The sequence below is a fragment of the Paramormyrops kingsleyae genome, chromosome 17, assembly GCF_048594095.1.
Source record: "Paramormyrops kingsleyae isolate MSU_618 chromosome 17, PKINGS_0.4, whole genome shotgun sequence".
NCBI classification, from domain to species: Eukaryota; Metazoa; Chordata; class Actinopteri; order Osteoglossiformes; family Mormyridae; genus Paramormyrops; species Paramormyrops kingsleyae.
The window spans coordinates 9,841,985-9,858,948 of NC_132813.1; the positions used below are offsets into that span (position 1 = coordinate 9,841,985).

General features: G+C 46.3%; 1 protein-coding gene across 2 annotated transcripts in view; it reads right to left on the reverse strand.

Moving 5' to 3' along the window:
* The window catches only part of sik3 (SIK family kinase 3), a 39,551-nt gene that overhangs the window by 4,139 nt on the left and 18,448 nt on the right, over positions 1-16,964 (reverse strand). The window contains exons 11-23 of one of the 2 annotated variants that reach the window (XM_023833451.2): positions 16,589-16,698; positions 14,408-14,552; positions 14,120-14,269; positions 9,209-9,282; positions 8,650-8,781; positions 7,956-8,097; positions 7,454-7,573; positions 7,151-7,209; positions 5,189-5,298; positions 4,812-5,091; positions 2,848-3,572; positions 268-434; positions 51-180 (exon numbers count right to left, since the gene is read on the reverse strand). In XM_023833451.2, coding sequence (XP_023689219.1) covers positions 51-180; positions 268-434; positions 2,848-3,572; positions 4,812-5,091; positions 5,189-5,298; positions 7,151-7,209; positions 7,454-7,573; positions 7,956-8,097; positions 8,650-8,781; positions 9,209-9,282; positions 14,120-14,269; positions 14,408-14,552; positions 16,589-16,698 — 2,344 coding nt within the window. The remainder of the gene's footprint in view (positions 1-50; positions 181-267; positions 435-2,847; positions 3,573-4,811; positions 5,092-5,188; positions 5,299-7,150; positions 7,210-7,453; positions 7,574-7,955; positions 8,098-8,649; positions 8,782-9,208; positions 9,283-14,119; positions 14,270-14,407; positions 14,553-16,588; positions 16,699-16,964) is intronic. The other variant, XM_072701291.1, reaches the window with a different exon arrangement.

Sequence of the window (16,964 nt, forward strand, 5' to 3'; positions counted from 1 at the left end):
TACATCAGTGAAGTAATGCAGGGGGGGGGGCTACATGGGGGGCACATTACCTGATTCCTCCCTGTGGTGCAGCTGCTGGCTTCCTGTGAGAGACGATTGGCTGAGGATGTCAGACATCCGGGCAGAGCTTAGCGCCTTCCCAGCCAATAGGCTCATTCCGCTCATAGGCTCGGCCTGGTCCTGTGGGGGCGGGGCGTGACAGGCGGTGTCAGGTGGGGCCGAGGGGCGGCGCGGCGGAGACGCCCCATGAGGCGCATGGACACTCACGTAGGCGTCGTCGCAGGTCTGGATGGTATGGTGCCGCTGCAGGGGCCCACGAGCTCGGTACCCCTCGCCCTGACCAGCCCGAGTCATATAGCTGGTGCCATTGTGGTCGGGCAGCTCCATGACCTGTCCTGAGGGCAGACACTCCACGTGGTCGCTCCCAGGGGAGTCTGCAAGAGCGGCACAGCCATTACTTAACACATACCTGCTATTATACTACCTCAGTGCCTCTTAACTTCCTGAATATTTGTATTTTCGGGTCATAGAACAGTCCTATTAGATTCTTGCTTTGTTAAATTTTTTTGTATAGCTCCTAGCTGCACTTATGCCTAGTTCACTCCTTGACAATGTGTATGTCTGTAATGTGCCGTCTGTAATGTGCCGTCTGTAATGTGCCGTCTGTAATGTGCCGTCTGTAATGTGCCGTCTGTAATGTGCCGTCTGTAATGTGCCGTCTGTAATGTGCCGTCTGTAATGTGCCGTCTGTAATGTGTACATCGCTTTGGACAAAAGCATCTGCTGAATAGGAAAAATGTAAATGGTGCACTTTTTATAAACCTCTGATGGGAACGGAAACGGTCGGCCCTTCAGAATCAAATGGCATTATCTTTAGAGCTTGTCTGAAGATTGCAGAAACTCACAGACAACACGTCAAAAATATATAAATACTGAAAATGACTTGGATCACATAAAATCATATGATATATAAATAAGTGCTGTTTAATATTTGTTAGTTGCACACTATATCTTTATAGTGCACACTATATCTTTAATCTTATATCTTTAACTATATAAAGTGCACACTATATCTTTAATGTCATTTTTTGTTGAAAAAAAAAGTAATAAGTAGATAAACAAATAAACAAAACAAACAAACAAATAAAATGACTGAGTGCGAAGTGGCTTGGGCAGACCACATATAAAGTTCCTTATAGTAACTTTTAAACTTTTCAATTCCATTAATTTAGCATTTTTAATAATGGGCACCAAGTATTATTTACAATTTTTTCAGATTTGTGGGGATCTTCCGACTGTAGGTGACACAAACGTGAAGGGGTGAATATGAAGGGCTGGAATATAACCGGGTGGGCATGGTGGTCCAGTGAGTAGCACCTCACACCTTCCTGGCTGGGAGCACGAATCCCATGTGTGCTCTATGTGTGTGTGCGTGTACCTTCTGTATGTGCGTGCCAGGTTTCTGCGGGTATATTTTGGGCTCTCTAGTTTCCTCCCACAGTCGAAAGACAAATCATGGATCCTCTATAATATCCACAGCGTGTGATTGTTTATCTGTGTTCCCTGTAAAAGACTGGTATCCCATCTCGGGTGAGCCCAGTGCATTCTGCTATCAGCTCCATGCTCAGTGTCCTTCTTCTACTGGCTGATTAGAACATATTGATGGATACTCAAGCTTGTCTTGCAATCAACGCTGCATATGGACAGTTTGCATTGTACAGAGCCTCACCAATGGCATTTATTAGCATGAATAGGTTGATAACAAGCTTACCGAGTTGTATTCATACCTGGGATGATACACATCTCTTGATTGGTGCAGCTGTCTTATAATTTTGCTGCAAGATGTGTTAAATGAAGTGAATGTGGAAGAGTCTGACACTATGAGTCTATGGATTTCCTGTGTATAGGACAAATGTTAATGTATTGTGTGCTATTCGTGGTTTGTTTTTATCAAAAGCAATTGCTTTTGATGAAGTGCTTAAAACAAATTACCTTCGGGTCAATAAATCTAATCTAATCTAATGGAATGCTGATAAACCAGGCAATTTCCACTTGGGTTTCCAGCAGAATCACTGGTATTTACCCATCATTACAGCATCTGACAGTAGTACTTAAAGAAAAACAGACATCTGTCGCTTTTTAATGTGTTACTGCTATCAGGCTTTAAGTAAAGCATGTGAATCCAGGTAAGACAGAAGGATGTGGGTGTGTTATGAAAAGCAGAACAATGGCGTCTGCCACAGTACCCTGAGGGGAAATGATTACACACCGTTCTGTGCTAAGCTTATCCTAAGCAAAAGCTTACTTAAGCTGTGGGACCAGTTATTAAGGAAGGAAGACCTTTCTGGGAAATAGTTATTAAGAAGATTACAACCAATGAGGTAGAGGACAGAGGAATCTAGATCCGAATCTGAATCCTCTATAGTTTACAAGTGCGGTTTTAGCAGCGAGTAACGTGCTTTAGCGCTAATTACTTTGATAATTACTTCACAGAGACATCCAGGCAAAAGGGGATCACAGAGAACACAGAATTACACACACAATTACAGGTTAAGGGTGATTCAGAGGCCTAGGTCTGATCTCTTCAGGCTGGGAGAGGAAATCGGAGTGCCCGGTGGAAAAGCAGACAAACACGGGGAGAATTCAAGCTAACTCCACACACAGAGGGCCAGGGCCGGGAAGAGCGAGGTCACGATGTCACCTACTGAGGCACAACACCAGCCTGCAGCACATCTCCTGCTGCATAAATCAGTCTGTTAGGGTAATAAAAAGCTTTATGGGTGTGTCTGTGATAAGTGCTGAGTGAGGTACAGATTTCAGACGCTGGATGCCGGGATGCAGTCTAACCTCTGGCTGCGGGGGCAGTGTGCAGGTAAGGGTGCCGGTGCGGACCGGTGCTGTAGGGAGGCGTACTGTCCCGTGGGGGTGCCAGCAGCTCGTGGCCCTCCCCGCAGGCCACGGCCTTGGCCAGCAGGCCCTCGTGGTAGCCGGGCGGCTCGTCCTCCTCCATGCTCTCGGAATGGGGCAGCGGCGGGGGCCGGCACTCGGGGGGTCGGATCTGCAGCAGGTGGTGGTATTGAGGGGGGGCCGGGGCCTCCAGGGACTCGCCCGGGCTCAGGTGGCGCAGGAGCAGCAAGTCGCTGTAGTCCTGGGGGGTGGCGGGGGCGGCGGGGGCGGCCGGGGGGGCCGGTCGGGGCGTCTGGCGCTTCAGCAGGGCGGCTAAGTCCTGCGGGGGCAGCCGGGGGTCGGCATGGCCGCTGAGGGAGTGCCGGGGGGAGAGCAGGCCCTGCAGGGTGGGCGTGACGTGCTGCGAGGGCCGGTATTCGGGCGGCGTGGGGGACAGCAGGGCCTGCTGGAGGGCTGACGGGCTGCCGTAGCCCCCGGCTGCCGCCGAGCCGCCGCTCTGGTAGGCCTCCAGCCCTGGCACTTTCAGGGAAGTGGCCTGTAGGTAGGGGTTATACCCACCCACCACCCCACCCCCCGTGGGCCCCCTCCCAGCCTCCCCGAGCAGGTGAGGACTGAACTGGGCTGGGTCGTAGCCTGGGGTGTAGCTGAACCTGCTCAGGCTGCGACTGTGGAAGAAAAGGCAAGGAAAAGAGCGAGATCCGTCACCCCCAGTCACTTCCACCCGGCGTCCGTATCACCAGGAGCCGAGCACAACATCCACCCCCCCCACCAGCGTAAAGGCCAAAGGCGGGCTACCTACATCTACGCCTCCAACGGAGAGTCTAATAAAATGGCATTTCTTAATCCAGTTTGTGGGGACCACCAGACAGTCCGCATTTTTGTCCATAGAGATTACCAGCACACCTGTAACGGGTATTCAACGTTCCTGATTGGCTGGTAGCTAGGAGGGAGCGAAAATGTGGACTGTCTGGGGATCTCTGTGGACTGGGCTGAGAAACGCTACACTAAAAGACATCAGTAAGACTACAATAATACACTGAAAACTGAAGGTGAGGGAAATTACTAGCTACAGCAGCAGTTCAACAAAACCAGCACCTCCTGAGGTTAATTTGTAGTTTATTAAAGGAAGAACTCTGTAAGTGCTCAAAATGAGGACAGAAAACTACATTTCTGATCCTTCCCGAAGCGGGCCAGTTTTGGTGAATGAATAAGACTGTCGGACCTGAATGGCCCAGTAGAGGGAGCTCTAGTCCAAGTCCGGCTATCCGCTAGTTTTACGATGCAGCTGAAATCAACTTACGGCATCCTGCTTTGCTGACAGTGGCCAGGATGAATAGATTTAGTTGAGTGTTGCGAAGGGGGGGGCAAGCTTGTGGCCATTTGATGATGTCATATTTTTCATAGAACTGGTGGATGATTCAGCTTTAAGTTTTTTTTTTTCTTCTCAAACATTCACTTCAACATTCATGACCTGAACTTTCCAACCGCAAGTAATGTAGGAACTATGGCCCTCGCTCTCCATTCAGAAACAGGATGGATGAGCAAATCACGCATGACGACCACGACCGTTAAAACCCGTCTCGCGTCAGGTTAGGCTCACGGCAGCTTTAGCCTGTTGCTTACAGAACATTTCAGCAAGGAGGCGTTTTGCGCTCCTGAACATCGGCAGCGACATGAGACACGCATGCAGGCAATGTGTTTTACATGAATTTCAGTTAAAAGAAAATATGAAAAATAGTATAAAAATCCAGAGGATGGGAGAAGAAAAAAAATCAGGAATGTACAAGTATGGATACAGAAAGAATTGTCCAAAGTGAGGGAGAGTGGAAGGGGAATGGAAAAAGAGGATGATGGGATATGGGGGCGGGCCCATCTGTGGGCGTGGTCAGAGTACAGCCAGTCACCTGTGGGTCTCGGCACTGTCGGCGCTCAGCTGCTTCCCGAGCACCCGGTGGCACGGTGTGTTCAGGAAGCCCTGGCGCTGGGCCCCGCCCCCCAGCTCCGCCTCCTGAACCTGAATGGTCACTTGCTGCTGGGGGACGGCCTGGGCCATGCCAACGTTGCGGGGCAGGCCGGGGGGTTGCTGGGGAAGTGCCATGCGAGGGAGGCTGGTAGGTGGGGGGCTACCACCAGGGGTCTGATAGAGGCTGGCACCATGCTGGTACTGCGCTGAAGACGGCCCACCTGCAGGGGGAGTTAGAGAGACACGGAAGAGCGATGACGTTTTTTCTTTCCTGCGAAATGGGGGCCTGTAAAAGAAGGATGAGGTGTAGGGGCTCACCATGGCCCTGCATCATGCCTGTACTGCCAGGGGGGGGGCTCTGGTTGGGCTGCCTGAACAGATGATTGCTGGGATGTGTTGGGGGGGGGCTTGACGGCTGGATACGCAACCTGAGAGAAACACACACGGGCATGTCAGAGTGGAACGGCACTGGGCAATACTATGGAAGCCTAATTAGGACAAACCACGCAAACTTCTCTAAATGCCCATTACAAAAAGAGAAGCTACAAATAGATATGCATCTACCATCCCATTTGCATTCTTAAGGGCTCTTTTTCCCCTTTTGGGTCATTCACACAAACCTGAGAATTTTTCAGAACGAAAATGTTGCCATGAAATACAGTGTTTGTCTTCTGTGTCGACCAATAGTCATGAACTTAATGTTTTAGGTATATTAAAATTGTCATTGCTTAACCTGCCTTTTTTAAGCATTTTCCCCAAATTGCTAGCAAAAATCTCATTACGGTAAGATAAGATCAAACAACACAATAATGGATAAATGTTTTTTAATCTTTCAACTTTATCGCATGTAATCCTCAATAAGTCATAGAATGAGATGTAAATTTTTTGCTCAGATTCTTTTAGCTTTGTCATTTTTCTCGTTTCCAGACTTCAAACTCAAACTCTTATCCTGAATTTGATGAAATGCTTATTGCAGAAATAAATGGCAAAACTCAAAAAAAAAAAATTGCACAATGGCATTGTATAATTTGAGTCGGTCTTCAAACAAGTTTTAGAAAGTAAAGAAAAGTGATATGTTATGGTAATAAGCTTGTGAGAATAACCCTTTGAGTGATGTTTTGCGGTAATGAGTTCGTGAGAATGACCCTTTTAATGGTGTAGCTATCTAGCTGTGATTGGATACGTTTCCTCCAGTCGTCTCCTATTACTGATACGGCCGATGTTAGTCAACACTGGGGACCGGGGGCTCGATGGAGACGACTCAGCTTACAGATCTGACAGCGGAGGTGTCAGAATTACGCTTCGCTGCTTTATGCCTCATAGGAAAACGTAGTGAGGAATACGGGCGACGAAAACACCAATCGTTGTTCAAGACAATGCGTAGTATTAGAAGGGATTTCAGAGCAATTACATGGTACTTGACAGAACTACAAGAACGTCTATCAGCCTCAGCAGAGGCTGCCAATAAGGGGAGGCTGAACAATTTGAGGCACATTTGACTGTCAAAACACGGCTCAATAGTATCTAACAATACAGGGCTGTGCAGAACTCTTAGGCATTCAAAGAACGTTTTGAAAGCTATTTATCTGAGTAGTAAGTGTACATTAGCACAGAAAAAAACACAATTTAAACACATTTTAACATTAGAACATAGCAAATGAACAGTAACATAGTAAAAACTAATAAGAATTTCTTAAGTCCTCCAAAAGTTACTGATACCTTATTGGACAGCTAGAAGAACATTACTTCAGTGTTCCATCTATTTGTTACATTTCACCACCAGCTCACTTAACTTAATTAATTAATTACTCTAAATAATCTGAAGAGGTATTAATTAGCCAAACACGGGGCCCGGATCACAAAGCTGGATTTACTGCCTAGTCAGATAGCTTGTCAGATTGAATGTATCCCACTTTAAATGGGCTTCATCTTTGTTTACAGGTAGCACTAGTTAAATCCAAAAAGCTATCCAGCTATGCAAGAAATCCTGCTACGTGATTCCCCTGGTGTGTTAGTGGTCGACTTCAGAAATGCATGGGTATATTGAATGGTTGCCACAAATACTGGGGTGACTTTAGCAGAGGTTTTAACATGACTAAGCTGACACACTTCGGAAGACATAATATCGTAGTTTTATACCAGCATGGACATCATTTTCTGTGACTGCATTAGACTTCTGTACATTATAGTAAATCTGCAAAATAAATGTGTATGATCATAACTGATTTTCACCATTTGAGGAACCCGAGCCTTTTCGTGGGGTTTAAGCTCTGGAGTTACCTTTGGAGCTGGTGAGTGAGGTGGCTGGGCTGCGTCTCTCCGTGTCCCAAAGACAGGCCCTGCTGACGAGAGCATGCGAGGTCAGACATTACACACGCACAGCATGTTGGGTAAAAAAATGACTCCAGACAAAAACAAACGGCACAGCCTGGAGAACGTCAACCCGCGACACTACTGTTCTTTGTGGTCAATACAACTCTGCCCCCATTGTCCTATTCTGAGCTCCCATAATCCTCTGGAGGCAGTGAAGCCTTTACAGACACCTTTGCATCTACAGAACCCATGACCGCAAATGAGAGTGACCTGGATCTGCTGGTGTAGGATCTGTTGCTCTTGCTGGTACAAGACATGCTGCTGCTGCGTGTGTTCTAGGAACTTCTCATCCTGCGGCGCCGAGTACAACTTCTGCAGCTGCTCACACTCCTAAAGGAATGCGAAAGTGGGGGAAACATATAGGGGGGTAAGGGCACCAAGAAGGTGTGGCATGCCATATTCATATAGTTGTTACCGGATGGCTCGTGGTAAGTGCTTAACTTAGGCAAAAATATTGTGAGGGCAGAAGGAAAAATGATTTGTTCAGAGAGATAACCAATCAGATTGTGGAGAAGGTGGGACCAAGACATCTGATTGATTGGTCCCACATCCTCTAGTTGCTTTGTATTAATAATAATACGAATCAGACAGCAAAGGGATGAATGTAAACAGCAGAATAATTATCAAGCCCCGTTAGCAACCCACTTGCTCAGGTTGTCCCCAATCACCCCCTACAGGCTATTCGGAGAACAGCAACGGGACACCTCTGTACCTGCTTGATCTGCCGGAGGATGCTGTTGTTCTCCAGTTGTGCCTTGAAGGCCTGGATGGAGGTGGCCCCATCAGAGAAGCGCCGCACTGGGGAGAACCTCTCCATGGGCAGGTGTAGCGTGTTGCAGTCCTTGTAGCTAGACCTGCACAGGGGGGGGCGTAGCACGCACGCACACACATACACACCCACCCACACACACGAACAGACAAACACGCACAAACGGACACTTTTACTGAGTGCGAGGCGGCAACCCCACCGGCCCACACAAGCCATGCTGGGCAGGCGCGGGGGCAGGGGGAGGCTGGCGGTGACGTCGTCGTCAACGCCAACTGTCGTCAAGAAGCGTGGGTCGAGCAGCAATACCCGACCCCGTCTGTCTGTCAGAGAGTCTGATCCATTTATCCTTCTAAACCAGCTGGCAGCTTCTAAGGATGCCCAGGAGAAGAGGCCTCATCTCTATGCGTCGCTACGACCGGGCCAGAGCTCCCCGTATCACACAGTACGTCTTTCCCTAAGTCTGAGCCCTCTGATGTTAAATGAACATGAAACTGGCAGGCCTTAGGACCTCTGGGAGGAGCCCCTCCCTCAGCAAGTGTGCACGCTCTCTCTCTCTCTCTCGCTCTCTCTCTCTCTCGCCTTCCCCCTCAGTGGGCGTGCGGCGATGTGCCGTTTCAGCTGGGTGGGGCCCCCTCACCGGCAGTGCTGCTCCTGGGCCCAGGCCCTCTGCCGGGCCCCCTGGGGCCTCTGCGTGTCTGGGGGTGGCTCAGTAGGCGCCGTACTCAGGGGTACATGCATCGTGTGCCGCTTGGACCTGTTCGCCAAGTATCTGGGCCGCAGGGAGGGAGACAGGAAGCAGTATTCACTCATCAGCTCTCTGACATCAAGTTGGGTCTCACAAGGGGGTGCCACAACTTTTGCCGAATCTTATCTCGGGGCGCAGGGGGAGGGGGGGCATAAAACACACCTCCCATCTGAAGTAACAGCAGGTAGTGTGCAAAAGAAACTTGAGTTAATTTGGCATAATTTGACAGATCACAGATTTCTTTCGCCAGAGGAAACACATTAGTTGATTCCATTCCCACATCAAAGCCAAAGCCAAAGAAGAGGAACCACAATAACAGTGGCCTCTTGTGGCAGAAAGCAGTACTGCAGCCTCTATCCACTCACTCCCAGTAACCCAGGCAACCTGCTCCTCTACATCTCACCCTATGCGCCAAAAGCCAGCCGACCCCAATGCCCACCACAGCACTCACCTCTGCACGGCCTCTTGGTCTGGCTCCCCGTCTGAGCCTTCCTCATCCACGGGGGCGACTGCTGGAATGGGGTGCTGAAAACAGAGGGTGGTGTGGGAGAGGAAGAAAAAATAAAAACAAGGGAATGATTCTGATAATGGCGACTGGCTAATTGGACACATTTTACTCAGACTGGTTAGTTTTTATTGCAAATGTCAGGTCAGAACTCATTTTTTGAGACGATATGCAGTTTTTATCAATGCAGCAGTCGGTTGGAATGCTTGTAATAAAAATTAAATTAGTAAGTAGCTCCAGTAAGCCATCTCAACCAAAACTTTCTTCTTTTGCTTCACACAAAGGCCTGGTGCCAGATTTCTTGCTTAGCCAGATAACTTGTCAGATTTAAGGTACCCCAGTTTAAACGGACTTAATCTTTGCTTACTTACATTTAGCCCAGACTGCCTGACAGTCTGCTTAGTTATCCGGCTAAGCAAGAAATCCTGGTTCACGATACAGGCCCCTAGCGCTACAGCTAACACTAGCAAAGCTAACACACCAGTAGCCAAGGATGAGGGAGTGAGCGGCGATTCACTGTGTGCAGAGAAACCGAATGACAGCACAGAAGTGATACTGGCCACTATTATTAACCTGAAATCAGACTTTTCCTCTAGACTGGATGGAATTTTACGAGTCATGGAGAAATAAACAAACGCACATAGTCAACCAAGCAGAGACTGCCATATCGGCAATGGAGGATGATTTAATTTCACTGCAGGCTAGCATTCTGAATCTTGAGAAGAAAAACAGAAATTTCAAGGAAATAGTGCTGTGGCAATCTGAACAAAGTTGCAGTACTCAAGTCCAGTCTCGAGTTCACATATCATAAATCTTGGCACACACTTGGGTGAATTCTTACTTAGTCCTGACTCAAACACTCGCGATTGAATGATGTCTGTCAAGTCAACACCTATCCGTTTGGCATACATAAACCATAAGGAGTTTCTGTGAAAGACAACCAGTACGAAGCACACTGTGGAATGCAAAAATTGGAAATCGATTACTGAGGTAGCTGGTACAACTTCCGATTACTATCGACATCTGGAAAGGAAACAAACAAGTACGTAATGCTAGCAAAATCAGTTTGTCGACAGCCAACGACTGGATGAGTGTTCTGCCAAAAATTGTTTTATATAGTAATCCCACAACAGCTATCCAGCTAGCTAGCTAACGTTGCATGATAATTACAGTGCTCACAGAAAGTCTTGGGACGCTTGCTTAATTCAGACAAAATATTGCAAATTTGTTGGTTTTATAAACAAAAATCTATTACTTTATTCATTTCTTTACAAAAAACATTTATCACATTAGAAACAAATTAACCAACAGTTTTAAATAAAACATTCCTTTCAAATAGTAATAAATTGAAACCCAAATTATAGTTCTGAAAGAGCTGTGCTAAGTTAAAAGGGTCATTGACAACCAGTCTCACTGGGTGCTTTTTAATTAGTAATACCTTTACACTAGCATAAAACACCAAACACTGATGTTTAGTATCCCTTTGGGAGCCAGTGACTACAATTACAATTAATAGTAAAAGGGCAAGAACAGAACTGAATGAGTCAGTCAAAAAAAAAAACGGTCAGAAAATGTCTGTGCGGATGACATGTTCAGATATGTTAAACATTGCTTGTCAATGGAGTTCTGTTATGAAACCAATACATTTGCAACATTTTAACAACATTAAGCAAGCATCTCAAGACTTTCTGAGAGCACTGTAATTATTATAGTTGTACTTTATTGATCTCTGTGTCAAAAACACTTTTTCACACCTGGATCTTCAGAGAGACACAAGTGAGAGTTAAGTTTTGGATCAGATCACAGGGTCAGTCAGTGTTCAGCACCGCTGGAGTAGTTATGTTTAAAGGTATTACTCAAGAGCCTAATGGTGATGTGATTGATTAGAAGGAGGGGGAATCAGACTAGCTATACAGAGAAGTATTAACCCTCATCGTGCGCGTTGAAGCCATAAAATGTTCAAAGCCCTTGCCTTTCTCAAAACAATATGATATTGCTATAGTGCCAGCAACAAGATATCATGCAGTGTGTTACTATAGATCTGTCAATGGAACATTATGTGTGCACTTTATTCACATTGAGTAAAAATTACAAAACATTTAATGAAAGGATTGAAAGAAACTTTGTACTATCCAATGCATATTCTTGGGTTCCAGTACCAATTTTAAATGTGCTCATCAGGATACAGTCAAGTTATAATGAAATTAATAACTACCAAAGGACGCACTGGAGATGCATTTCTGTCAGTTTCATATTTGACAAATCATTTACTTCTTTGATGAAGTTAATTATTTCTTAGTTGGTTGTCATTTTAAATTACTTTAATGTAAACAATTTGAGGTATTTGTTTACTCTTCAATTTGCAGTTTTTAAATGCATCTGACCCTATCTATTTCAGGTTGTAAACGGTTTCAGTTATGTAAATAACTTTTGCACAACTAACTTGTATAGATTAAGCCTTATGTAGAGGTGATGGCCGATGGAATTATGTCAAAAGCATTCGAGACACAACGAGGATGTAGACAGGAGTGCCCTTTTTCTCCTTTACTGTTTGTTATCAAATATAATTTGCGGATGATATTATTTTTGGATCAGATCACAGGGTCAGTCAGGTAATATTATTATATTATATTAAATTATTTTGTTTATGAAAAATCTGGTAAATTTGATGCCAACCCTACTAAATCTAATTAATCCATGTGAAATGATTTCTGGGTACAAAGTAAATAGAGATAAATCTGATATAATCGTTGCCCTCAAGAAAATTCCATTTGATTACGACTACAGTAAAACCTCGGATTGCGAGCATAATTCGTTCCGGAAACATGCTCGTAATCCAAAGCATTTGTATATCAAAGCAAATTTTCCCATTAGAATTAATGGAAACTCAGATGATTCGTTCCACAACCCAAAAAATGATTAATACAAAATATAAAGTAAAAATACATAAAACAAATTAACCTGCAATTTACCTTTGAAAACAATCGTGGATGGTGTGAGGGAGACGAGAGAGAGGAGAAGAGGAGGGTTATTTTGTAGGACAACTTTCACTATTTCACTATAAGTAACGGAATCACTGCTATCTGTTGGCTCACTGGAATCTTTTTCTTTTTGTGCGACTTTAACCGATTTCGCGGAAATGTGACATTGCATTGTCGTTAAACAGATTTATCGCCCGCACTGCTACGCCCTTATTCGGGTGGTGCTTTTCTACTAAATTTTGACTATACAAGTGAGGCAAGCTGACTGAGACCAAGCATGGGAAACGATTACCCACAATCCCACAGCAAGAGAGAGAACCATCGGCTCAGTGATCACGTGACGCTCGGCAGACAAAGCGTATACATAATACTCGTATTGCAAGACCTCGCTCGTTTATCAAGTTAAAATTTATCTTAAAATTTTGCTTGTCTTGCAAAACACTCGCAATCTGAGGTTTGACTGTATTTAGGAATCGATTTGATGGAGAAATCTTTACATTTCTATCACGATTCAATCTGTTTAACAGATTACTTGATTATTTTGAAAAAACCTTTTTTAAGTTTACTGGAAAAAAATGATGCACTATTAATGGAATACAAAGAAAGTAGAATCTCAGAACATTCGTATTTTTTTTACTGAACAGGGAGAACAAGCCAGTGTAAACTGTAAAAAAAAAAAAAAGATCTAACTAACAGTACAAAAAAATAAATTAAACACGTAACGAAGCTCTACCTGACCGGTTCCTTTCACGCAGGCTAACTGGGGGTGCACCAATGTGAAAATTTTGAACGATACCGATAACCAATATTTTCGCGTGATAAACCCAACAGACTTGCTGAGCCACATGCCGACGAGGGGGAGGCGAAACTTGCTGAGCTTGTCGGCTCAGATTACTGGAATGCCTTTGCATCATTTTTTTATTATTCTATTTCATAAACATGTCACAGGCCGGTACTTTAAGACCTCTTATACACAGTGAACGAGCTGAAATCCCTCGTCCTCCACTACAGAAAACATCTGATTGTCCAACCGTCTCCATTATTTTAATAATTTTTATTTTAATGGCTTTAGGTCTGATGCTGCTAGCTTTAAATATTGATAAAGTTTAAATATCAGCAGGCAATACTGGCCAAGGTTGACACTGATATCTTGATTTTTAACGCATACTGGCTGATACTGATACGTTAACTGATATATCGTGCATCTAGCTGAGCCAGTTAGCCGAGCACTGCTACTGTGGCTAGCAAAACAGAATGGCTTCTTTTTCGTGCAAAGATCATCACCGTAGCACAAAGTTCATCAGGCAGTACTTCCTTTATGAATATTAATGCACCTTCCCATGCCATCCTACTTTTTGGAAATTTGCGTGCTAATCCTGCTCCACTGCATCTCCACCTGCAGCTCGAGTTAATACTCTCTCTGGAAAAAGCAGCAAACTGAAGATTAATTAATGGTATAATGGGGTGACTACGCCCTTCAGAAAAAATAGATACACAGTGAAAGGCAAACAGTCACTTTTTATAAATATTTGGGCCCCTATTATAAAGTTAATGAGTCTTAATATTACTAATATATTGCATATGTCCGGGAAACTTAATTCAGCTATTTAACTGTTTATTATTTAGGGCTAGCTATACTGCCATACCCACTTAGTTTAATTTAAAAAGGACGTATTTCACAGAATGATACTTATTTGAAAATGGAGACCTTTTTTATTGAGACGTGTACGTTTGTCTGGATTTTTATGTATGGTTATGTCATTCGGTATAGGAAATAAAGATTACTGATGAAAATATAAAAGAATAAAAGGCAGCAACAAAACAGGTAAGTAGTCAAGGGAAGCCTGGAAAGTCAGTCCCGCATGCGCACACTCACAGGGCTGGTGACGAGCGGGGACTGGCCGCGCGGCCTCTTCAGCAGCTGGGCGTGCACTTGGATGTTGGCGCCTCCGTCTGAGGCCCTCCGGCCCAATGGGCCCATGCCGTTGAGCAGCTGTAGGGTGGGGGGTTGCAGGAGGGACTGTTCCTACACACACACGGGTGACAGGGGTCAGCACAGGCACTTAATGTGTTCATAGGAGAAATACTGACTCTGCATTGGTAGTTTTTTTTTTTTTACTCCCCAAGGAGCACTGCTGTTGTACCTTTAATTTAAAGGCCATACCTTGTACTCCAGTTGCTGTGTGGGCTGCAGGTTCTGCGGGGGCACCAGCATGTGGTTGTTGCCGAAGGCAACGAAAGGGATGGGCGGTGGGGTGACCATGCGGAGATGGTCGATGTCCTTCGGGAGGTCTTCCTGCGGGTCGGACCTGCGGGAGAGAAGAGTGGGGAAGTCAGCACAGAGGCAGGAACGTGGAGAACACAGCCAGCACAGTGCGGACAGAGAGACGCCGACACAGGGGAATATGGCGGGAGCATAAGGGCGAGCGTGGCTCTGGAGAAATGATATGGAGGAGCACGCACACACAGGCGCACACACATATACACACACACAGGCGCACACACATATACACACACAGAGGCGCACACACATATACACACACACAGGCGCACACACATATACACACACACAGGCGCACACACATATACACACACACAGGCGCACACACATATACACACACACAGGCGCACACACATATACACACACACAGGCGCACACACATATACACACACACAGACGCACACACATATACACACACGCATGCGCACACACATACACACACACAGGCGCACGCACACACACACACACACACACGCACGCACGCACGCACGCACACACACACACACAGGCGCACACACATATACACACACACAGGCGCACACACATACACACACACACACACACACAGGCGCACGCACGCACACACACGCACGCACGCACACGCACGCACACACACACACAGGCGCACACACACACAGGCGCACACACATATACACACACGCACGCACACACACGCACGCACGCACAGGCGCACACACATATACACACACACACACAGGCGCGCACACACACACACACACACATATACACACACGCACGCACGCACACACACACACACACAGGCGCACACACATATACACACACGCACGCACACACACGCACGCACGCACAGGCGCACACACATATACACACACACACACAGGCGCACACACACACACATATACACACACGCACGCACACACACACACACAGGCGCACACACACATATACACACACGCACGCACACACACAGGCACACACACACATATACACACACGCACGCACAGGCGCACACACACATATACACACACGCACACACACACACACACAGGCACACACACACATATACACACACGCACACACACACACACACAGGCGCACACACACATATACACACACACACACACAGGCGCACACACACATATACACACACGCACGCACAGGCGCACACACACATATACACACACGCACGCACACACACAGGCGCACACACACATATACACACACGCACGCACACACACACAGGCACACACACACAGGCACACACACACATATACACACACACACACACAGGCGCACACACACATATACACACACGCACACACACACACACACAGGCACACACACACAGGCACACACGCACGCACACACACACACACAGGCGCACACACACACACAGGCGCACGCACACACACATACACACACACACACACACACACAAGCGCACACACATATACATATACACACACGCACGCACACACACACACAGGCGCACACACACATATACACACACGCACGCACACACACATACACACACACACACACACAAGCGCACACACATATACACACACGCACACACACACACACAGGCGCACACACATACACACACACACGCACACACACACACAGGCGCACACACATATACACACACGCACGCACACACACACAGTCCACGCATTCTTATCTTTATGGGCATAACACTAATCCCAACCATGACAACCTGAACCACTACCCAGTCCTAACCTTAACCATAATTAACCAAGCAAAATACAAGACTTCAGGCATTTTTAGTTTTTTGACTGCAGTCTCAGATTTTTATGAAGTTTACCCTTGTGGGGACCAAAAAAAAATGTTCCCGAAAGGTGAAATGTTACAGGTTTTTATCACATTGTGGGGACCCATTTTCTAGGCATCTGAACATTAAGAAAACCAAAAAACAGCAAGAGTTTGTGTGTGGAGAAGCAGCACAGGACACAGATTTACAAAACACAGATTGACACACAAATGTCCCATGTTACTGAGAAAGAACCGGAAAGCATGGGGAGAGAGCGGAAGTGGAGGATGAGGAGGGGGGCGCGGGGGCACCTGGGGTCGGGCACTCCCACAGTGTGCCGCCGCATGGATAGGTATCGTGCCATGGCTTCCGGCGAGGGCTCCTCCCCTTCGTCGCTGTCCAGGGCCATGTTTCGGATGGGCTGGACACAGGAAGGGGAGGGGGGTTAGCGTCGGGGGAGCAGATTCTCAGCCAAGTCTGACAAAAAGCCCAAGGCCTTCATATCTAACACCACAACTAAGATGCTATGAGGCGATGAAGCGGTTAAGAATACAGAGTTCTAGGACGGCCCTGATATTTACATTTAATTATTTAGCTTCAGTTACTTATTTAGTGACACGTAAGTGAAACAGAGAGCAGGCCTCCCTTTGACAGCAACGGGATTTGAACCAGCAACCTTCAGGAGCA